This window comes from Aspergillus versicolor (genome assembly GCF_001890125.1).
Source record: "Aspergillus versicolor CBS 583.65 unplaced genomic scaffold ASPVEscaffold_7, whole genome shotgun sequence".
Taxonomy (NCBI): domain Eukaryota; kingdom Fungi; phylum Ascomycota; class Eurotiomycetes; order Eurotiales; family Aspergillaceae; genus Aspergillus; species Aspergillus versicolor.
In genome coordinates this window covers 1,709,173-1,731,149 of record NW_024467530.1, presented here as the reverse complement: position 1 = coordinate 1,731,149, position 21,977 = coordinate 1,709,173, and the positions used below count along the sequence as shown (strand labels likewise).

General features: G+C 49.8%; 8 protein-coding genes across 8 annotated transcripts; 4 read left to right on the top strand and 4 right to left on the bottom strand.

Annotated features, from left to right (window-relative positions):
* Positions 1–1,142: 1,142 nt before the first annotated feature.
* Positions 1,143–2,350, top strand: ASPVEDRAFT_85923 (uncharacterized protein; the record flags this gene model as incomplete). The annotated part of the gene is made up of 3 exons (XM_040817763.1): positions 1,143–1,348; positions 1,515–1,574; positions 1,690–2,350. 3 exons carry the CDS (start codon positions 1,143–1,145, stop codon positions 2,348–2,350), a joined length of 927 nt encoding a protein of 308 aa, XP_040670300.1.
* A 333-nt stretch (positions 2,351–2,683) lies between these two features.
* Positions 2,684–3,512, bottom strand: ASPVEDRAFT_44036 (uncharacterized protein). The gene is made up of 2 exons (XM_040812963.1): positions 3,228–3,512; positions 2,684–3,045 (listed from the first exon to the last, which is right to left on the bottom strand). The coding sequence occupies exons 1-2, from the start codon at positions 3,408–3,410 to the stop codon at positions 2,947–2,949; spliced, it is 282 nt and encodes a 93-aa protein (XP_040670299.1). The 5' UTR covers positions 3,411–3,512; the 3' UTR covers positions 2,684–2,946.
* Positions 3,513–5,165: 1,653 nt separating this feature from the next.
* On the top strand, positions 5,166–5,773 carry ASPVEDRAFT_44033 (uncharacterized protein). The gene is made up of 3 exons (XM_040812962.1): positions 5,166–5,483; positions 5,543–5,635; positions 5,694–5,773. Exon 1 carries the CDS (start codon positions 5,248–5,250, stop codon positions 5,401–5,403), a length of 156 nt encoding a protein of 51 aa, XP_040670298.1. The 5' UTR covers positions 5,166–5,247; the 3' UTR covers positions 5,404–5,483; positions 5,543–5,635; positions 5,694–5,773.
* A 2,813-nt stretch (positions 5,774–8,586) lies between these two features.
* ASPVEDRAFT_54676 (asparagine--tRNA ligase DED81) lies at positions 8,587–10,384 on the bottom strand (the record flags this gene model as incomplete). Its single annotated transcript, XM_040814961.1, has 2 exons — positions 8,587–8,713; positions 8,787–10,384. The coding sequence occupies 2 exons, from the start codon at positions 10,382–10,384 to the stop codon at positions 8,587–8,589; spliced, it is 1,725 nt and encodes a 574-aa protein (XP_040670297.1).
* A 2,378-nt stretch (positions 10,385–12,762) lies between these two features.
* On the top strand, positions 12,763–15,258 carry ASPVEDRAFT_54675 (putative differentiation regulator (Nrd1); the record flags this gene model as incomplete). The annotated part of the gene is made up of 1 exon (XM_040814960.1): positions 12,763–15,258. The coding sequence occupies one exon, from the start codon at positions 12,763–12,765 to the stop codon at positions 15,256–15,258; it is 2,496 nt and encodes an 831-aa protein (XP_040670296.1).
* A 353-nt stretch (positions 15,259–15,611) lies between these two features.
* ASPVEDRAFT_44028 (uncharacterized protein) lies at positions 15,612–15,941 on the bottom strand. The gene has a single exon (XM_040812960.1). The coding sequence runs from the start codon at positions 15,922–15,924 to the stop codon at positions 15,769–15,771; it is 156 nt and encodes a 51-aa protein (XP_040670295.1). The 5' UTR covers positions 15,925–15,941; the 3' UTR covers positions 15,612–15,768.
* Positions 15,942–16,154: 213 nt separating this feature from the next.
* Positions 16,155–17,975, top strand: ASPVEDRAFT_74033 (Iwr1 domain-containing protein; the record flags this gene model as incomplete). Its single annotated transcript, XM_040816235.1, has 3 exons — positions 16,155–16,282; positions 16,382–17,686; positions 17,773–17,975. The coding sequence occupies exons 1-3, from the start codon at positions 16,216–16,218 to the stop codon at positions 17,973–17,975; spliced, it is 1,575 nt and encodes a 524-aa protein (XP_040670294.1). The 5' UTR covers positions 16,155–16,215.
* Positions 17,976–20,065: 2,090 nt separating this feature from the next.
* ASPVEDRAFT_197052 (uncharacterized protein) lies at positions 20,066–20,824 on the bottom strand (the record flags this gene model as incomplete). Its single annotated transcript, XM_040809227.1, has 1 exon — positions 20,066–20,824. One exon carries the CDS (start codon positions 20,822–20,824, stop codon positions 20,066–20,068), a length of 759 nt encoding a protein of 252 aa, XP_040670293.1.
* Between the last annotated feature and the right edge of the window lie 1,153 nt (positions 20,825–21,977).

The following is a 21,977-nucleotide window of genomic DNA, read 5'->3' as shown; positions in this document are numbered from 1 at the left end:
AGGAGTTGGTTGACAATGGCCGTCTGTCAGTGCCTGAGGACCCAGGTGTCGCGTCCTGACGTGCTCGGGATCGTCATCCACCCATCCAAGCAGGTGCTTCCGGCACCACCCTGCGGCGTTCTAGAACCTCGCTCGACATACGCGTTCATGAGCAACCAATTCGTCCTCCTCCCAAGGTTGCTCTCCATTTGAGTCGCTCGTTCGCCGCCTATTTAAGAACTCTCTTTACTCCCCCACTTCAGCTACTCTGAGACAGGCAATTCAATCTCTTTCTCCACTGTTGTCTCGACTCCCGGCTCCCCGGTCTGGTTCTTGACTCATCTTGTGGCATGTTGGCGCTTCTATTCTTATTTATACTCGTGGATCAGTAGCATTGCGTTTCGTCACCAATCCAGCGTCCGCTTAAAAAGAAACCCTGTTTGCCGTCCGTCAGTCAAAAAAAAAAAAAATATCCCGAGCGATTTTCCTCATCTGCTGTGCAATCCTAGCGGCATACCGGGCAATCTACACCGTACAAATAATCCCGCATCACGTTAGCAATCAGGACCAGGGGCTGTATCTTCCAGCCCTTGCACGACTCAACGCGAGAAGAGAACAAGAGAAGACGAAGATTAAACCAAAAATAAACCCAGTTTGTCTTGGTATGTCCCGATCCGGTTCTTCAAAGCACCACCTGTTCCCTATCTTGGCACCTCATCTTTCCCTTATCTTTTGCCCCTCTACAGGCCAATGATAAGGGCCGACAACGTTGCTGTTTGTGCCACAGCTGACCATTGGGGTTTCACAGTCAAAAGCTTATCACTTTCGTTATCTCTGTGAACGCTCTTAGACGGCAAGCCTTGCTGGACATATTTGTGCTGTCACTGGCTCTCTTTGCAATTTCCCGCATTCGTCCTCCCTCAGCATTCCTCCTGGTTTGTCTCAATCGTCCACCTTTGTCCAAGCACACAATACTGCAGTCGCCTTTTGTGATACAGTGAGACATTTGTTTTTCGAGGCAGACTTAACCCAGCCCCTTGGAAATCCCTCATTCTCGGGCCCCTCAGGGGAATCACCGTGCTCCACATTGCATATCACTGGGCTATTCCAGATAAATCGACCGGCCAAGGATCCTTATACTATACAAAGGCCTCACCGCCACCATGACTCAAAGCCACGGTCTTTCCCATCACCGTCGCTCCCCTTCGGGTTCGAACTCGTCCAAAAGGACTGCCAGACCAGCAATTCATCGGAGGGGCACCTCATTTGCGAACATCTCCGCCTCCAAGTTAGGTTCTGGTCAAGTCCGAGCCGCTTCAACAGACGACGATCGGACGCCTGAGATGGCCGCCAGCTTCCTCAACTATTGGTATGTTTTGAGATTCATATATGCCCCGTAACCCTACTCATCACACACCGCCACATTATTCCCGCTCCTATTCCTGGAAGATGGGGCCTAATCGTTATCATTATCCAAAACCCTTGCATGTCGGATTCCTGCTTATCGGCTGTGCTTATGCTAATAATTGCTGTAGTGCCATGTGCGAAAAACAGATAACCGTGCCCGATAACCGCCTTCTTTATTGCAGTGAAAGGTACGTCACCTTGCCGTTCCCTGATTGTCTTGATCTTGTTCATATAAAGACAACCTTCCCTCCCACCCTTCCTTACTGTTTCTTAATTATCTATATCCTCTAACGTATTTTAAAGTTGCCGCCGCAAAGACACTCAGAAGCCTCTTTCGGCCTCACTCTCATATTACAACACGATATCCCCTCCTATCACACCTCCATCTTCTCCGCCAATGTCTCCTCCAACCATCGTGGCGCCGTTGACGCCCACGAAGCTCCCTGTTACAGCTTCTCAGCCTATCCGGATACCCACTGACACGAACGATGTCCGGACGGATATTGATCCCACCGAATGGAAGCCCGTCATACCCAGTGACCGCCATTCTCCAAGCTTGATGACTTCGGATGCCTGGAAATATCTCTGCAAATTCCACGGCGACGAGCCTGCGGCTCCGATTCGGCGCTCCAAGGGCCACAACCAAAGCTCAAGTAGCTTGTCAACTCTCCCTTCGTTAAGCCATACGGTTGCATCCACGCCATCCTCTCTAAGCAGCACTGCATCGGATTACATGGGCCATATGTATGAGCCTGCTCATCGCCCTCTACCTCCCCGTCATAAACCCTGCTTCTCTAGCAGCGGTGGCGCAAAGAGCGTAGAGTTGGTTGTCCCTCATATCGAGATGATTCCAGACTCCCCCGTCAACACTTCCAACAGCGGGTCTATCTTTCCAGCTAGCAGTGGCCTCTGGAACGATAACACCAAGACTACTCCGGCCATAGCTGTCTCTGATGAGAACTGATGTGGACTACGCTTCTACGCAGTTCATGGTGTTTAGGTCGTGTTACACGAGATGGATTGTGGCCAATTCTTTTTTTCCAATTATCATTATTTAATACGAAGCGGAGTATGGGCGGTATACCATAGAATTCAGCGCAAACGGACACGACTTGATGTGTGATTTATATAGCGTTTTTTTTTTTTTTTTTCTTTAACTTTCTTTGACTTTCAACACAGGCGGTGCAACCACCGGGAACTCTAGATAGATATCCAAACGAAACGAACATCAATACTTGAAGTGTGTATATATCTCAAACCCCTTAATAGGCTCGGTGTAAACAAAAACACTTTATTAGGACAGTCGTACTAGACGTTATATATAAAAAAAAAAGTAGCTGATAATTAAGATTTTGGAAATCGTGGTGGTTCAAGCATAGGACGTAAAACTTCAATTAACGCCCACCCCGATCAACCAGCGACACTAGGGACAATAGCAGTCAATGTCCTCCCGTCTGAACACCCGACTAGACGTCCATCTCATCCATTATTCATATTAAATTCAATTATACATTATATTCCCTCATCCATGGATCCCGGTCCCATTACCACATTCCGAACTTAGGACAGCCCAGCACCACGATCCGCCGTGGTGACGGGCAAGCCGCCTTCCCGTTCATTTGAATAGCAGCAAATGTAGCATCCCTGTTGGGGGCGGAACTGTATAGATAGGGTTATATATGTAAGTTTCAAATCCAAACTCGGATAGAAAACATCATCAGGTAAATAGCAAGTGCGAGACGGGGGGAGGACGTATGTATACAAAGGTTGTGAGATATATTCTGGACGGACCAGGAGTAGGAGAGTAACAAGTAAAACAAGATTGAAATAAAAGGATGTACCTCTATATTTTTCCCACAGTTCAAGGTCTCTGGGGTTTTGACGCAGGCACCCACGCAGGCGGTGTTTCCGATGTCCTGCCCTTGTCGTTTTACGAATCGGTTTGCGCCGACGGGGCTGCTGGGGTGTGCGTGGACGGCAGCGAGGAGGGCGATGAGTCCGAGTGATAGGGCTGAGAAGTGCATGGTGGATAGTGGACGGACTGCAGGTGATTCGCAAGCCGCTAATTAACTAACTTGGTCGCTGTCTATTGGGCGTTGTTTTTTTTTTTTTTTTTTCTTTATTTTGGAAGCTGCAGGAAATAAGAAGCTGGGCGCGGGGGCCTATATACTGCAGGGGCAAGGGCGTAAGGGCTATCTTTTCTCCCGAAAACTCGAGTCAAGACCCAGGTTAAGCAAGGGGTCTGTGGACACGCGACTTGACAAGAGGGCGAATTTTGTTCGCAGGGTGTTTACCACGCTGGAAATTGGATGTTTCATTGGAATGCTGGGCAGTTTTCGCGTTTTAATAACTTGCCCCGGAATTTGGCAGGCATGTTCGTACGATGTACTTCGCGCTTGTAATATGTGCGGTACTACATAGTCGGGTTTGGCTGGAACCCGTGTATTCCGTCTCAACAATTATTGAGCTCTATGGTCGCAGAGCAGACGCATATTTTTAATATTGGTCCAGGGAATGGGTTAGTTCGGATTGACGGCTACTGGCTCGGAGTCAAACCCCAAGCCCAGATACCATACAAGGCTTCAACTTTGCCGCAGACGTCGTTTACCCAAGTCGCGCTACCTACCGAATGATTGGTTCGGTATCCCGCCAAGTAGGCGCGGGCCGGGTCGACCAATGGCCCAGCGTGGAATCTGACCGAGTCAAAAAAACAAATGCATGCACATTGAGCACTTCAACAAGAGGAAAAGATTGTCGCTATACCCGATCGTAATTCCTCTAGCTTGTAGTGTCACAAAAAAGAAACTTATCCATCCCTAGGGGGACGCGCAAATCATGTTCCAACGATACGGGCTGTATAACTCGGAATCATCAAAGATAAAGTGGCACAAGTCGCATCGGAATCGGGGGCTATTTTGCTTCCACGCTGAGAAAAGACCGTCTTTGGAGAAGGTCTCTGATAAGGGCTGCGCCAGGGGCTTTGAAGGCTTACTGTCGTTGAATTAGTGTATCCGAGTGTCGGAAAATTGATCCGCTCAAATAGAACAAGTCGAGGTAAGCATTTGTCAGGAGAGTTGGGCTCTGGATCACGCCCGCGTCTCACTTTCGGCTGTTTCGTATGATCACGAGACATCACCCTATAAATTGCGATTTGTATAAAGCAGGCTATATTTGGCCGCAGCCTGTTTCCTAGTTCGACACACGGTCTTATGAGGGCATCTCTTGACGTAGAACAGACATCAGGGTGTCTCCCGGGGAAGGTAGCGAGGCCTGAACACTGCCAGGATCGAATGCCTCCGATAAAGTTCTGCAACTGTCAGATTAAGGGTCGACATGTGAGATAAACAAAGTTCCATGGTTCTCTCTGGCCGTGACGGGCAGGAGGCCATCCGGTGGAGCCCAATAGCGACGCTGGGAACTTATCTCCTAAAAGCCCTCCTATTGGTGCCAGTCTGCCAGACGAGAACACTGAGGCCACAACTCCTTTCTGCTCTAATCACCTTCGCGCATCATATTCTGGCTTCAACTCCAACTATCAGATACTTACCTTAGCCACATGTGCGCAATGGTGGAGTTTGTTGGAGTTTCCCGCCCTTCCCAAACAGAAAACGCAAACGACTGCATTGTTTACGAGCAAAAAAAGAGTCCTCGAATAAAGAGTTTGAGACACCCTATTCCCTGGTTTCACCTAAGGTACCTGGAGTGAACCTTTTTGCTCTGGCTTTGCCTCCTCATCGGCGACAGAAACAGTACCCCTGAGCTCGAGGAGATTGAGTGGGATCGATCAGACAACTAGATGCGTCAGAGTCGGCATCCTTGAGATCCAGTGCCTTCAGTCATTTTCTCACCGCTCTGTGCAACATGGACCACGAAAGAGCTTGGGACGGGAGCAACGAGTTGACAGACAGGTTTCAGCAGGACCTTCCGGGAGCAATGCCCTTCAACAGCAAAACACACAGGCGCCGATTTCATCAGCTACGGATTCGAGAACTCAATGGGCCCTATCGTGATTGGTGACTTCTGCTCCAACACACCCTGATTAGAAAGCTCAAGTTGGCGTGATCAACGTGATTGCCAGCTGTGGCTTTAGGGTATTCCTGATAAAACATGCATAGTGAGCATAGACATCGGGCATTAAGATAACAGCACGACGTACTTGCTAAGTAACGGGCTATCATTGGGCAATAAATCTTCGTGGAAACATTGGGAGAGGGTTGGTTTGGAAAAAAGGTCCAGCAAGCTGACAATACTACCCATCCGTCAGCACCCGTGCCATCGCCAACTCTCGAAAATCTTTAGGCACCGACATCACCATTAACCATCCTCCGGCAGATAGCGATATCAACAGTTTCTCGACGGGTGGCAGATAACATAGGGGAATTGGACGTGCGCGCCCGTACCTATGCATCGGGTGGTTTTCGACAAGAAAGGCGTATCTCTTGAGATGCCATGACCTTTACGGACGAAATCTAGTGTCCGACGAGGCCCTATTCGCCAACCTTCACTTGTTGAACTTCGAGAGTTGAACACAGTAGTGAGAACGCAGTTTCCATATCTTAACCACAGTCATAGGGTGAAAGAGTTCAACACCCAGCGCGAGAATGACCAGAATGAGAGACCACAGACTCCAGACTTCAATGATCGGTCGTTCATTGGGCCCGGGGATAGACTTATCTCGGACGTTTCGTTCTTGGCACATCGTCTGGCCGTTCAACAACAGGTACGAAGGAAAGTGCCATGACCGGGCACCAGATCTTGCAAGTTATCCTGCGAGTGGAGGTTCAATATGTCAGCACGCATAATCTCGAGTGCCAATAGCAAGAACTTGTTGGTTGATGTCTCTGCTTACCGTTTATGTTCGAGTCGGCTGATCGCGATCAAGAACGCAAGGAATATCGTATTAAGCGGTAGATCATACTGTTTATTCCTCGCACGGGTGGCAACGTGTACCTGCCCGGGTTTCCGGATGCTTTCGAGCTTATTGGAGAGTTGCAGTTTCTCAACTAGCAGAGCAAGCGGCCATAGCATGCGGTGTGAAATGCAGAACGGAAGGAAAACCGACCAGAGAAATCAGGGGATTCGAGTCCAAGCTTAACGCTCCTGTTCCCCCGCCACAAGCAAGCTAGATCTTCTCACAAGACCTCAACAGAGCATATTAGGCGACGCAGTTCTTCTTGACCACCAACGTTGATTCGGAAGACCACGAGAGAATTTGGTTGGCTGGAATAATTTTCCAGACACGGGACTCCCATCGCCACCGGCAGGTCGTTCCTCCAACGATTTAGAGGAAATCGCGAATTCGATGTCGTCAACCGATATGGGTCAATGGAGGGTATCCGAAACAGAAACTCGAGCAGGTTGGCTGAAGTCCAAGGGGGCCCAGCCGCTGGGTCCCGTGATTGGCTCTTATCGCCAGGATAACATTTCCACGGCACTACCGTACTACCAGGAAGAACCAAAGCCCGGGGGCATCCCACTCAACGGCTGTCATGAGCTTGACGATGATTTGCTCCCTCCAAAAAGTGACTTGTATCATCTCGCCTGTGTCGTGTGGTTTTTACGGCCTCTCTTGATTGTCGTCGTTTGGTCATAAGCGGAGCAAAGCCTTGTGGATCATCAACGGTAGCCGTGCGTGCCCTGGCTATTATTGAACCCTGACAGTCAGCACTGAGGAGCTCTTAGTTCGTATGTGACGAGCAGTCGAATCTATTTATTGGGCCTACCCGCAGATGGTGACCCTTATTAGTTATCCTATTCTTTCCGTGGGGCACTGAGGTTGTCCGTGTCGGCCTAAAATCGGACCAACATATGTACTTTGATCACTCCCCTTCCTACAGTCACTCTTTCAATCTATCTCAAGGTCGCGATCATCAGCAATATTTAATCATTACACCGCAGCAATCCGAATTACCTTGTGCACTAAAGTGTCCTTGAATATCTAGTTCTCAGGGTCTGGTCAGAGAAAACATGGACGGGAGAGATCCGAACACACCACGGAACTCAAAGCAGAGGTGGGTGATCGTCCTGCTTTTGTCTATCCCGCTTTCGTTCTTCGTCGAGATGTAAAAGGGAAGGGGAGGTCTTTCCTCTACCCGAGAACCCAGATTACCTTCATCTCGGAGATTTGCATAATAACAGTTGGCCGCCAGTTCTCAAACTAACGGCACCGGCCGTAGCAACAGACAGGCGGGCGGGCGTGAAGCCACCAATACGGAAACCGAAACTGCGGAGTACTACCAGACATTTCTCTCCCGCCTCCTTGCCGTGGTTTCGCATGGACAACCGGAGGTCGTCGATAGGCTGATTGAGATCATTCGCTCTGGCGCGTCCCAGCAACAAATTTTCGAAGCATTATCGGAACTTGGAGCAGATAACAACCCTTAATCATCATAAGATAGGGCTCAGATATTTTGATCGGCCGCCTATGACGATTATTTTCCGCCAGTCTGAGGTTCCACCGAAGAAAAAGCCATACAAGAAAGACATTGTGTTGCAAGGGTAAGGACTAAACAACGCACTCGCTTCATACTTGATTATCTGATCGAGGCGCGCTAAGGCGTTGTATATATTAAAGTTGTCAATATATATTTTGGGAACAACAAATAATGAATTCGATATGTCACTGGTGAATCCTATTCTCGGTGATCGTTTTGGCCGTCTATGCCTCGAAGACTATGGTTCAGTCATTAAATCAGCAATCCCATCTAAAATGCCCCTGGAACTGGTGCAGACCACTGAGAGACTGCTAGTCAAATTAACCAAGGCTTCTCTATTATACTACAACTCGAATTTCAGCGGATATTATTCATGAACATACTGTGCCGAGCTGGCTTGGCAAATGACGTCCAGTGTACACTGTTCATTGCTCCACCCTATACGGATACAATACCACCTATTTTGCGGAAGCCCACAAAAACCTGTCTACAGCCTATTCCTAATCAGAACAAGGGACCTCTCTAACTGAGGATCATAATCACTCGTCTAGGGTTTACCATCTACGTGTCGCTTGCCTGTAATTATCCATGCAGGATCGCAAGGACTCAAAGTGGTTGGGACTTGAGAAAGATGATTTGATGATTTGAAAGGGTAACACATATCTTTTGTAAGAGAGACGAGCAAGTAACTGAGCTAGACTGTAGTCTATAGTATAATCTCGAAAGGCTATCCTCTTTACCAGGTACAGTACTAAATGAAATGGACTTAGGGCGTGCAACGACCTGTGAAACGAGGGTACAAGGAGCAGTCTCGAACTGTGTACCGGGCACACAGCCAAGCGAGGAAACGCTCCAAGCCAAAACCGTAACCACCGTGAGGTGATGTTCCGTACCTAGATTACGATAATTAGTATATATTTTCTAATATTTTTTTTTTTTTTTGGGAAGGGGGGGAAGAGAACTTACTTGCGCTGGTCGGTATACCAGTAGTAAGGCGAGGGATCCATGCCCTCATGCTTGTAGGCGGCCATTAGCTCGTCCCAGTCGTCCATTCTCATACTTCCACCGACAATTTCACCGACACCAGGCATCAGGACATCGACACTCTCAGTCACACGGCGATCTTCAGGGTCCTTCTTCATGTAGAAGGCCTTGATTTCGGCTGGGAAGTGGGTGAGGAAAATGGGTCGGTTGATGATGTCCGTCATTTTACGCTCCGCGGCCTCGGCGATGTCATCGCCGAACTGGTGGGGTTTGCCTTCTTCGTTGGGGATTTCGTGCTCTCGCAGCCAGTCAATGGCATCGGAGTACTTCATGCGAAGAAATGGGCGGCTGGGTGTCTTGAATTCAGGGTTGAGGTGCTCAATTATGGGCTTAGCGACAGGGTCGGCTAAGACAATTTCGAGAACACGGCATATAACAGCCTCCAAGTGGTCAAGAAGGTCGGTGAAATCGATGAAGTCCAGCTCTGACTCGATGTGAGTGTATTCGGACAGGTGGCGACGGGTAAGAGACTTTTCTGCACGGAACGAGGGGCAAACGCAGAATACATCTCCAAGCGAAGGAAGACAAGTCTCGAGGTATAGCTGCGATGACTGAGTCAAGTAGGCGTTCTCGCCATAGTAGTCGAACTTGAACAGGGTACTTCCGCCCTCGACCTGTGTTTGAACCATGGCAGGCGGGGTCACTTCGGTCAAACGGAGCTCGTCGAACGTTTGACGGAATGCCCTGAGGGTGGCAGCCCGAACCTTCATTACTGATGAAGCAGTCTCGCCGCGAAGAACAAGATGACGGTTGTTGTAGAGGGTTTGCGGATCGGCGTCATGGGACACGCGTGTGGTGATCGCCTCCTTATCACCGGCAGCACGACCGATAACCGTGTAAAAGTCTACATGTAGTTCACGGTTGTTGGGAGCATGCTGCTTGGGAGGGACGGCTTTCATCTCTCCGTGGAGCGCCATGGACGTTTCAAGGGTGAGTGTCATAGCATCGTACGTTTTGACCAGATCGCCGGTCAAGACGCACTGCAGGTACCCGTAGCCGTCAGCAAGAGTCAAAAAGATCATACCTTTTTGGCTTCGCAGGCGATGGACTCTTCCCAGAACGCGCACTCGTGTTCCAGGTGTATCTGACTCTGGCGAGCCGAGCTTCACAACAGCAGGGTCAGTCTCATCTAGCCGAATCTTCACGGGCTTGGGAAGCGATGTGTCTTCCTTGATCACGACTTTCTTCGCCTCCTCAAGGACAAGCTGGCGTTTATCTGCCTCCTCCTTCTCGCGGATAGCCAACTCTTGTTCTTTGGCGGCCTTCTTCTTGCGTTGCTCGAATAGGGTGGTTGCTTTCTTCAACGCGGATTTGGTGGCCGGCTTCCATTCTAGTTTCGCAGCCGGGTCAGCACCTTCACCCGTGGGTTCGGTCTGAGACTTGCGAGTCAAGTATTGGGTGCCATCAGAAGGAGCATGCTGCAAAAAAGCGTAAACAATAGTCTTGTAGGGGGCAGACTCCGCGCCGGTAGCGGTTGAGTCGTCTCGCCCAACGTCTTCGTCGATGTAAATGGACGTCATTGTAGAATAAGTCGGCTACAGCAAGCTCTTAGATTGAGGATTGCCGCCTTGTATCTTGTGTCGGTTTAAATGCGCGACAAAGGGGAAATTGGACCGTGAGTCAACACTAGGGTCTGAGTCAAAAGAATCAGCATTGCAAGATATGGAGGAAGCGGGCATTCAAGCGAGTGGTTGAATACTTGTCAGTAGATTTTAATGGATCACATACCTTATTCACAAACAGTCCCAACAAATATAATTGGCAAGCCCACAGAGTACAAAATGAAAAAGAATCATTTGGCTATCAATTTCTGGAGGGGTAATTTTCTGGACCGCTGCCTCAGGCAGAAAGATAAGGGCAATCAATTTTCAGGGCAAGGTCCCGCATCCCGGTGTCACCAGGTTTCAATGTGGCAATTGTCCAAGGACAAATTATGGCAGCAGTTGAGCGATCTAATGATATGCCTACTTCTTTTTTACATATAGGTGCACTCTTGAACACTTCTCATGGCCCCGAGTAAATTGCCCGTACGATCAGTCAGTTTCTTCTGCATCCCAAGGGATGAATAGGAGTAAATTTATAAAACGGAAGCGCCTGGGTTCAGAGCATCGAGTCTTTGAGTAGCAGGCCAAATTATAGGCATGCTTACCCCAGAAAAGCACTCAAGTGAGGCTGAAGCACGGAGGAGATCCCCAGCTAAAAGCCGGAATGGAATATTGTTGGGCCGAGATTGAGCCTCTTCCCCGTCCTTGTCACTCACGGAATTTCTCTTCAGTCTTGGTTGCGAACCCGACCCCACCAACCGTTTCCTCTCTTGACTCTTGCTCTCATGCAAGGTCTTTTCCATTTATTTACCATCGACAATGTGGATGAATCCATATGACTGTTACTCTCATGGATCACGTCCATTATGTCTGCAATCATCACGCCAGTGCGATCATAATCGGCTGACTTGGGGGATGAAATATGAGTGATGGCGCAGTTCGAACTATTTAGCCCGGCGCGGGCGTCTTCCCCGCTTCCCCTTTCCAGAACAACTCAGCATCCCGACTCAGCGATGGGGTCTTTGTGGCTTCGAGACTCGAGTAGTCACAATTGAAACTGGAATGCAAGCATGCTGAGGCTGACATGGGATGGGCCGTGCGATCGTCATCCAGGTGATCTTGACCCTTCGGGTTATCAGATCCTCTCATGGCGATGACGATCCGCTTCGGGCGAGGAGTTCCTCAGCTCCTTCTCCCAATTTCCTTTGAGCCTGTAAGTCGGAAAGTCCCAACCAGGGAACGCCCCAGCATTGAATTTAGGCACGGCAACAAGCACTCTTTGGTTACACTCTCGTTCTGTTCTGAATACTGGTCGGCTTTCGCATTGATGGGGTACCTGAATAATATGCCCACTTTTCTGCCCAGTGTTGTTTCTACCCCTTTTCTTGCGCTCCGCTCCCCTGTAAACACTGAACAGCGTCGGATTACAGGCCTCTCTCCATGCTTCAGCTTTCTGTGTCCCCTTTTCCCCTCGCTTCAGAACTTGATCTGACTCCTTGTAATTTGTGATTCTAAAATATTTATTCCGTTACTGGTGTGAAAGCTGCCGTGGCCTCAAGCACCCGCCTTATCAGATTTGGTTGTATTTTGCTGTTCACTGGCTCCGTCTCCAAATTGCCCCTTTTCCCCTTTCGAGGCTGAATACGACCCCTTCATTGAGTGGACCGCTGGACACTGCGCTCTTTGCTTGACGTTTGATTCATTTCCTTTTCGTCAAGTGTCATTTGCGCTTTACCTTTTCGAGCATAACTGCTTCAGCCCATTCTTTGTCCTCAACGAAGACCCTCCGCTGCGTCCTGCCATTTTGCCCTCCTTTTGATCCTTTGGATGGCACAAAGTAAATAATATTTTCTCTTCTTATCACCACCAGTGATCTTTCAGCCATTTTATGTATTATCTGCCTGCGTGATTCGCGTTGCGGCTCTTCGTCGTTTGGTATTTGGCGGTGTTGCAGCTGCGGCCACGAACTTCAACCCCTGGGCCCGTCCGTCTCCTTTCCACCATCCTCCCCAATGCACATTCCAATTGACCACTAGAATCCCTTTTAGACACGTCTCCATTGGGGTCTTTCGTTTCGTACTGTGACATTTTTTAATCTTCTGTTTCTTGTCACTCTCTTCCTTTTTCTCTGCTCTGTTCGGAGCTCCTGTTTCTCGATTTTCCATTTCTCTTCTCGGGGTCGCTTTCAACCCCCGTATTTCTTAATTTCTTCCCTCCTATATTGTCTTCCTATTTCCTTCTCAATTCCCCTGTTCCTATTCTTTTCGTCCTTGTTGACATTGGGTTCTTCCTCCACCTCCTACCCTCTCCCTTAACCAGGAGACGCCGTGTCCTTTCCCCTCGGTCTCCTCGCCATGCAAACCTCCGATGTCTCCAATATCTCGAGTCGTTTGAAATTTTCTCACCTGAATGCGGACAGTACTGGATTTTCCCACGGAGCGTACAATTCGAACAACCTCCCCCTGCAAGGATTGTCGGACCGGAATAATCGTCGAGTAAACATCCCTGCCATCAACACGACCGCTACCGCGAGCACGGCCGATAACATGGCGAACTCGGGCACCGCGTTCGATATGAACTTCACTCCTCTCCTTCCTTCCCAGCTCCTACTCGGCAGTCCGTTCCAACCCGGCACGCCCTCCGCGTTTACTTCGCCGCAATTCACCAACTATGGCGGGTTCTCCCAGAACGCTTCGGCACAAGGGGCACAAAACCAACTAGGTAGCCCGACACAAGCTTCGCATAATCCTGGTTTATATTCCAACATGTTAGCTGCGGAAGGCATGGGAAATCAGCAGATGCTGGGCGGCCCCCAGTCCCCTGTCGGTGGGCTGGGAGGACTGGGGAATGCTGCGTACGGTAGCCCTGCAGCATCTGTAACTCCCGGTCTTCTTTCTGGTACCAGCCGAACCGTATACCTCGGCAATATTCCCCCAGAGACACCAGCAGAGGAAATTCTGAATCATGTCCGAAGTGGCCAGATTGAGTCTGTTCGCTTGCTCCCTGACAAGAATTGCGCCTTCATCTCATTCCTGGATAGCAACTCTGCTACACACTTTCATTCAGATGCTATCCTGAAAAAGCTAGCCATCAAGGGCAACGACATCAAGGTAGGCTGGGGTAAGCCATCGCAGGTACCAACGTCAGTCGCGTTAGCCGTCCAGCAATCGGGGGCCTCGCGGAACGTGTATCTTGGAAATTTACCAGAGGAGACAACAGAGGACGACCTACGGGAAGAACTTGGCAAATTTGGCCCAATTGACACCGTTAAGATTGTCAAAGAAAAGGCCATTGGGTTTGTTCACTTCTTGTCGATCACAAATTCCATGAAAGCTGTTTCCCAGCTACCTCAAGAGGCCAAATGGCAGGCTCCTAAGCGCGTTTTCTACGGAAAGGATCGATGCGCTTACGTCTCGAAGACGCAGCAACAAAATGCTGCACAGTTCTTAGGAATTGCGCCGGGATATGCGCACATTCTGAACTCAGCGGACCGTGACTTGATTACCAATGCTCTCGCCCAGCAGTCTGTCGCGGCGGCCGCAGTGGCTACTTCGGCCGGTGGTGTCAACAACCTGGGTAATCGTACTATCTACCTTGGCAATATCCATCCCGAGACCACAATCGAGGAAATTTGCAACGTTGTGCGAGGCGGTCTTCTACACCATATTCGTTACATTCCCGACAAGCATATCTGTTTCGTTACCTTCATTGACCCGACATCAGCTGCTTCCTTCTATGCTCTAAGCAACCTGCAGGGGCTCATGATTCACAACAGACGGCTGAAGATCGGCTGGGGTAAACACTCTGGCCCCCTCCCCCCTGCTATTGCCCTCGCAGTTAGTGGTGGTGCTTCTCGCAATGTTTATGTTGGAAATCTAGATGAGTCCTGGGCTGAAGAGCGTTTGCGCCAAGATTTCGCAGAGTATGGAGAGATCGAACTGGTAAACACACTGCGGGAGAAGAGCTGTGCCTTCGTAAACTTCACCAATATTGCAAACGCAATTAAAGCTATCGAGGGCATGCGAAACCGAGAGGAGTATAGGCGGTTCAAGATTAACTTTGGTAAAGACCGATGTGGGAACCCGCCTCGTCAAACAGGCAACGGTGGGCAGCAAAGCCGCAACGGCAGCGGCATCGAAGGACCGCAGTCGCCTTCTCCGGCGCTCAACGGCTTCCATGCCTTTGCTCAGCCTGGCTCCCAATCTAGCCCCACCCGCCCGGCGCTTTCACCTGCCCCCGGTTCAACGGGCTCCCAAAACGGCCAACCGAGCCGACACCCCCTACAAACTGTTGCCTCTCCATCCGGCATCTTGAATAACGGCTCCAGCAACCCCCTGACTATGTATCTTAACCAGATGTCTACTCAACAGGTCCAGGAGCAAGAAGACCGGCTAAGCGATCCCATGACCCTGGCTTCTCTACAATCCCAACCCCAGTCCAACCATCATCACCAGCAATCACTTTATAACGCGACCACCACCAGCGAACTTACCAACGGCAGCATCGACGCTCCTTTGCACCAGCATAAGCCATCTGCCAACGGCTTCCTAAACGTCACCAATGGGTCCACTGGACCTAGTCACCACTCCACTGCGAGCACAAGCAACCTAAGTGTACCCCGTGCGCAGCATTCCCGTGCTGTGAGCTTGCCATCATTCTCGCAGGAACCATTTGGTCCTATCTCGGGCCAACCTGGGCCCGGTCGCTCTGGGGCGTCTCACCACCCTCAGAGCAGTTTCTCAGGCTTTAATTCCGCTCTGGGCGGTCTAAACCATTCCGGCTTCGGTTTGGCTATCCACAACGAGAACTCGTTGCCCGGCTGGGCGGAGGAAGAGATTGGAGCCAAATAAGCATAGCCTGATTTCAAACATTTTTTCTCCTTCCCGTCCATTTCCTTCTATCTGCTATGGTTGATCCTTTACTGCATCTTATCGTTTGAAATTCGTATCATTCTCATTCTTTTCTACTGTATTGGTTTTCGTATTGCTTTCAGTCTTGTTAATTGTTGTTATCTCATTCCAAACCACACCCTTTATAATGTTTTAATCGCCTTTCCTTATACCATTCACGTGTATTGCTAGCTGGGTATGATACTTTTCCCCTTCATTTCTCTTCATTTTCTCATTTGTTCTTGATCTATACAATTTTGCTTATTTCCCTTTGCCTACGAAGACGGTTGAGATCTTGGCTATACCATAGACTGGTTTGGCTCTGGTCTATTTTCTTTTTATGTCTTGATCTCTTTATTTGCATGTGATGTGATTTTGTGGAATTGGGACGGATATTTTAGCTCTTCTACCGCGTCTCCGACCGGACGGTAGACGGAGCCCTGAACAACCTTTGGGGGTAATTATTTAGAATTATGGTGGCGATTGACAGCCATTGGGACACGCGAGGAAAATGAGGTAGAGAAGCAGAAAAACAATAATAATGGCGTACATCCAGACCTGTATAATGTGTATGGCAAGCATCTTGTCTGAAATGTGTATAGTATCGCGCACTACTATAGCAACCATGATTAAAGCAACAACTATGAAACGTGCATACCGCTCAAATCCATAGCTCACTGTTTCCAGGAACCTTTTCAAAATTGCAGCTCAAAGTTCATTTGAGTAAGTTCTGTTTGGACCATATAGTTCGCGGGAGGGAGAGAACGCAGTCCGGAGCGGAAAAACGTCAAGGCCGCGCTTCCATCCAAAAAGTAAATAACATTCAACAACGCCGCCACCATCTCTTCGATCTACATCTTTTTCTTACCACTCCTCCACACTTTTTCGTGGACTCGGCTAAATTGTTACATCCTCGAAATGTCCTTGCCCCCCGAACACATAAATATCAAACGACGCCGAGAGGAAGAGCCAGTCGATACATTGTGTAAGTAATTTCTTCTAGGCCAGTGTTAGGCTTTAACAGAGAAGCTCAAACTCTTGAGCTCTCTGTTTATTTTCTTTTTTAAACTAATCTTAAAGCTAGATATACAATCTGAGTTACATCAGACAAAGCGTCGATTTACCGACTTTGTCTTCCAACGTGTTACGGTCAATGCCAGGCAAGGCCATGGAAGTGACTCTCCTAGTCCCTCGCATCTCGGAGCTGCGCAAAGACCTATTAAAAACCCTCGCTCCGTGAGCAGCATTCATCTGCCAAAAACCACTAATAACGCTGGAGGTGGCGTCATTCCTTTGGTAAGAGCAACATCACCTGGAGCAGAGCTCCGTGAAGAAAAAAGGATTGCGGCCGCTCGGAAACAGGCAGAGGAAAAGCTAAAAAATGCTCTGCATTCATCACCCTCTCCGCTAAGGAAAGACTCCGAGAAGCAGACTACTGTGTCTCAGAAAAGCGATGCAGCACCAAGCAGCCAGGGCATTGTATCTTCTACTTCAAGTGGACGAGGTAGTCCGGCCTCGTCAGCTGGCGTAGCACCTTCAATACGTCGTTTTCAGATTTCACGAACTGGCACGCCTATGGGGCCACTACGCAGTACTGGCGGGGGCGTCCAGAAAAGAAGAGCGGACGGTGCCGTTGCAGTCTTGGTGGAAAAGCTACGCCGTGAACCGCATTCAAGGCGGGCGTCAATGGTTGCGGATGCGGCAGCCCAGGCTGAAGCTGCTGACTCTCTGGGCCAGGCCTCAACGCCTGTTCGGCCCCGGAAGCGACCGGTGGTAAACCAAGCGGAGAAACAATGGCGAGCAGAGCGCAAAGATGCAGCATCCGCCGCCAACGAGAAGATTTTCCAGGTGTTGGAGAAAGGAGCGCAGTCCCGTCAAAGTAATTGGGAGGAGGAGTCGGATCGATTGGCGCGTCAATTTGAGCAGATCGCACTGGAACTTGATGGGGAAATGGAGACAAAGCCAACAGATGCAAGTCAATATACGACTCCCTCTACAACAAGTCGCCCGGCGATGTCCAAGCCCCCGCTGAAATATCAGCCACGGGCTCCGAATAAGCCACGAGCAGCGGCAGCTCCACCAGCAACGGACGGACAAGATAAAGCTGTTAATCCACCCGCAGAACACGAGGAAGGGGGTGACAGCGACGAGGACTATGTTTACGATATGTACATCCGGCATCCTCTCCCCGACAAAAGTCATTTAATGGACCCTCTCGCCAATTTCGATTTAGACCAAGAAGCGTGGTTGCGACATCACGGAATCGATAACGCTCGCCAAGATGTCGGTGTGATTGTCATCACGCCGGAGGATGAAGTGTATTGGGAGGATTTTGCGGAGGATGAAGACGACGAGGATAGATGGGATAGCGAAGATGGGGACTCCAACGGTGAGCATTTACCTTTACGTCATACGACGCGCGACATTACTTCTTCAGCGAACGATGAAGCAAGCTAACGGATGCTACTCTGACAGCGGAGAACAATCCCGCAAATGACTATCCAGACGAGGAGCTATCCTGGGACGACGAGGAAGACGACGCAGCAGCCATCTACAGGAAGTACCGACACGACCGCTCCGATGACGAGGACTTCGGGTGGGATGGCTCAGGCAGCGAGGGCCCTGGAGATGACAGATATGGGCGGTCGCACGTGGAGTCTGACGATGACAGCTGGTAGAAGGTGGATTCATGGTCGATTGGGAGAGGCCCAAGCTTCTAACAAAGTTTGCTGGCGCCGCAACTTCCTTCTGCAGCGACATGCAGCAAGGCAATTGCCAAATGTTATGCCGATCTTACAATCATTCTCAAACAGCTTCGAGGCCCCTTAGGCCGAATAAAGATCCATGATGCGCTGGATAGCGAAGGAATCAGTCAGTCACCAGCAAGGACTTCGTTTTCATGATGCGGGGTCAACTCCTTCAGAAAAACAACCATCCGGTTCCGTTGCAGAAGGAAATCTCAAACGCGCGAGTCATCGGCGAGGCTGAGCTGAAATTGATTCTCTATTCCTTCAATAATTAATCCCTATCAAGTGTGCACCTCATGGTAACCAACCGACTTGGTCCGAGCCACACCATTCCCCACCGTGATCTCGAACAAGGCAAACCATTGTAATCCCCACGCGGCGAACAAAAGGCAGGAATGCATACTGCAGATACGGTCGGACCATTTGGCCTTTTTTTTACTTTTTTTCCCATCCCCATTCCCAACCCCATGGTGTGGTTGGTGACACCGTAACAGTCACTCGTGTGGGGACAAGGGTCTGCACGCCTGATCAGGGATCCTATTCATGAAGGATTCAGTTTTAACCAAATCCAAGCCTTGCTTTTGGAAGATAAATATCTACATACACCGTTTCTCTGGTATATTAAAAATAAAAATTAAAAAAAAAAAAAAAATAACGAATTAAACATTTCTTCTCCAATCGCGATCCAAATCCTTCATTCGATCGGTGGATTCTTCAGCGCAGCAACCCACCCAAGCTGAACCCATCCGTCATCCTTCACAGATATTGCACAGGTGGCGGCGGGACGGACGACACCACCTTACCCGGTGGTGCTACACTCTGGTGGGCAAAGATATGAGTTCGGCCCTCATTGCCCGAAGCCTTTTCAGGAAATGTTGAGCGCCAAGCCATACCTCGCACCGTCGCACGACTCGGAGTCCTCCAAAGGAGTAAAGACCTTCCAGACTGGCGGGCTAAGGGAGGGCCGAGGTGAGTGGCGGTGGGTGGGTGCATCTACCTACATCCATCATCGTTTGATTACCTTTATTCAGGAATCCTTCACCGTCGAAACTGTGGGTTTACCGTTTGGGACTTTGGATTCTGTCCTTATTTTTTTTTTTTTAAGATAGCCTGTTAGACTTCGTTTGTTGATCGCAAAACTCCATATCCGTATTCGCAAGCACCTACCTTGACCTACACTTCGGCCTCGTGGAGGACTTACTCGTTAACTAATAATACCATACGGTATCGTACAATACGCATTATCCAAGTACGGACGACGGGACTACGAATACGATACTTGCATAGATCCTCAGGTAGTAAAGTACTACTAAATATATCAAGTCCTACCAAGACTCGAGGACACGGTACTTCAAACAACGGAGATAAGATCCCCCTTCCCGCCGTAACTCAACCAAAGCACGCAATCCTACCATCACTCTGTACGAATAGTTGTTCAGTGCTGCCCGTCTGCTGTGCAAGGGCTGTGCAGGTCACGTGATATACCCCCCTTGTCCAAAGCCTCCTTAAAAGTACGCAGTACGAGTCTATAAATGTTGTTCCAGCTATTTGAATAAGTTCCAGTGGTGTTTATTGATTGTATGGTAGGTACTATAATAAATAACGAGGTTGATAGGTATCGTAATCGGGTCATATGCATGCTAGAATACAGAGAGCCTTCCCAATGAGCATAGAAGCATGTCATACGTTCGTAGAAAAAATTGGAAATGAGGCATATGTAAATGTAAGCCTCGGATTTCCCAAGCAAATAAGCCAACACCGTGCCGTGGTTATAAGTGGTTTAGAAAAAGGAGGTAGATGAGAGGATGAGAAAGGAACTGAAGTAAAGCGAAGTAAAGCGAGGTATCATCGGCCGTAAAACGAATTGAGGTTTTGAAAAGGTGTGTCGAGATGGGTATTGATTAGGAAGGAATATCGGCGAGGGAGAGAGAAAATGGATGTAACGGAGGATGAGGATGAGGAATAGGATGAGGAATAGGAGTGAGATAAAAAGGGGTATCGAAGAGACGCAGACTAATCAATCACCTCGATAATCGCCTTCTCATAACCTCTTCTCGATCCTCCCTCATCCACGGATACCAAACGCCCATCCATTCCACAACGCCAAACTGTGGCGCACCACCATTAAAGCTCGGGCTGGACTCCTGACGCAGGAACTCGCCGTCGCGCATGCGCCGCTGCTCCCGGAGCGTCGGGCACTTCTTCTCCTTGATGAAGCGGTAGAATTTGCACTGGATTCCCTGGAACCCGCGGCGCTGGCGGCTGGGGAACTGGCGGTTGAAGCTCTCGCGGACTTCCTTCCACTCCTGGCAGAGGTCGACGCGGTGGTACCAGATGAAGTACATCTCTTCCTCCTCGTACTTTGGCCGCGGGGGCCGGCGGCGATCCCCTGAGGCACCATTGTTGGTGCTGGAGCTGCTTGAGACAGAGTCATAGCGGTCTCGCGGGTACGCTTCTGGTGAGGAGTCTGTTGAGCGCGGGCGGTAGGACATGAATGAGTGGTGGTCCTGGGATGAGGGGGCGTGTTGGCTGTAGGGGCCATGGTGATGGTGGTGGTGGTGATGGTGATGGTGGTGTTGGTTGTGATTAAGCTGTTGGCTTTCAGAGAAGCCGTAGTAGTATTGGTTTGGACTTGGTGGGTAGAGAGGCGAGTATTGGGGAGTCAAGGGGCCGGGCCCATAATGTAGTTTTGAGCTTGGCTTCTCGGACTCTGCTGCCGGGGGGTTAAGTAGGGAGTCGATTGCCATGCTGCGGCTTGGGCGAGATGCAAGAGATTCCATGTTGGTTATGAAGATATGTGAGAACCAACAGACCTAAGAGGGAAGAGGGGGGGGGGAGGGGGACTGCGGCTCGAGTCGTACGACCGAGAATAGAGGTGGGAGGGTAGTTGGTCTATCAAAGGCCAAGTGAAGAGGAGATTGAAGAGTAAAGGCGAGGAGAACTGGGGAGGGCGCGCTTAAGAGACGGGACTATTTCTGGCGATTTCGGTTTGAACCATCACCAACAGGACACGAGAGCTCCGGTTGGGTTGTGAAGAAGGTGGTATGGTGGAGCAGAGCGTCGTGTTAGTGCTGGGTGGTGTCGCAGAACCCATGCAGCGTACCAGAACCCTGGATCTCGTCGACCTCTCACGGAAAACGATTGAGGACGCCCCTGGTCCCGGCTGGCGAATGTCGTGAAGCGTGATGCGCAGCGTCTGCGGAGGGTCTGCGGCAATGGACCAAGTGGGAAAGAGGGCGCTTCGGGATGAGATGGGGGATGCTCGGTTGATGGGAAGAAGAGACGCAATTGCGACTGCAGGGATGCTTTGGTTAAAAGCTGTAGAGGGCTCGCCACGGTATCCACGAGCAGGGCGAGGGCCAAATGGAAAATAAGGTGAAAATAATTAAAAGAAAATAAAATAAAAGAGCGTCAATAATAAATAATACAAATCATTAATTTAAAATCACAAAAGGGCCGGATTTGCCTCAGACACCGTTGGATCGGGTAATTTACTGGCTGCTATTGGTAATTTTGAAATACTCGCAGTGAGACTCGAGGAACAGCTTGGAGACGAGTGTCAGAACGCGAGTGGGACGGTGGGCCAGCAGTAAGCCAGATCGGAGCCGGGAGCCGCAGTCAAACAAAGAAACCCGCCCAGCCTAAAGGTACGAGGGCTGATCGCTGAGGAAAAGGATGAGGGCAGCGACGATGCGCAGGTGCCTTTGCCTTTGCAAGATGGAATTGCACATTCACTCCATTCACGGTTCCAGGGTTGCGGTTCGCACTGACAAATACCTGGTGAGGGACGGATACGACCGTCAGTCAACGCATACCAAGCCCCTGTTGAGGAGAATTGCATTCCTGCCGCCGCGAGGAGCCTTCTTCATGGCGCAGTGGCTTATTACAAGCAGCTTGAGATAATGCATCTCCCGCGGTTCGACAGAGTCTCGA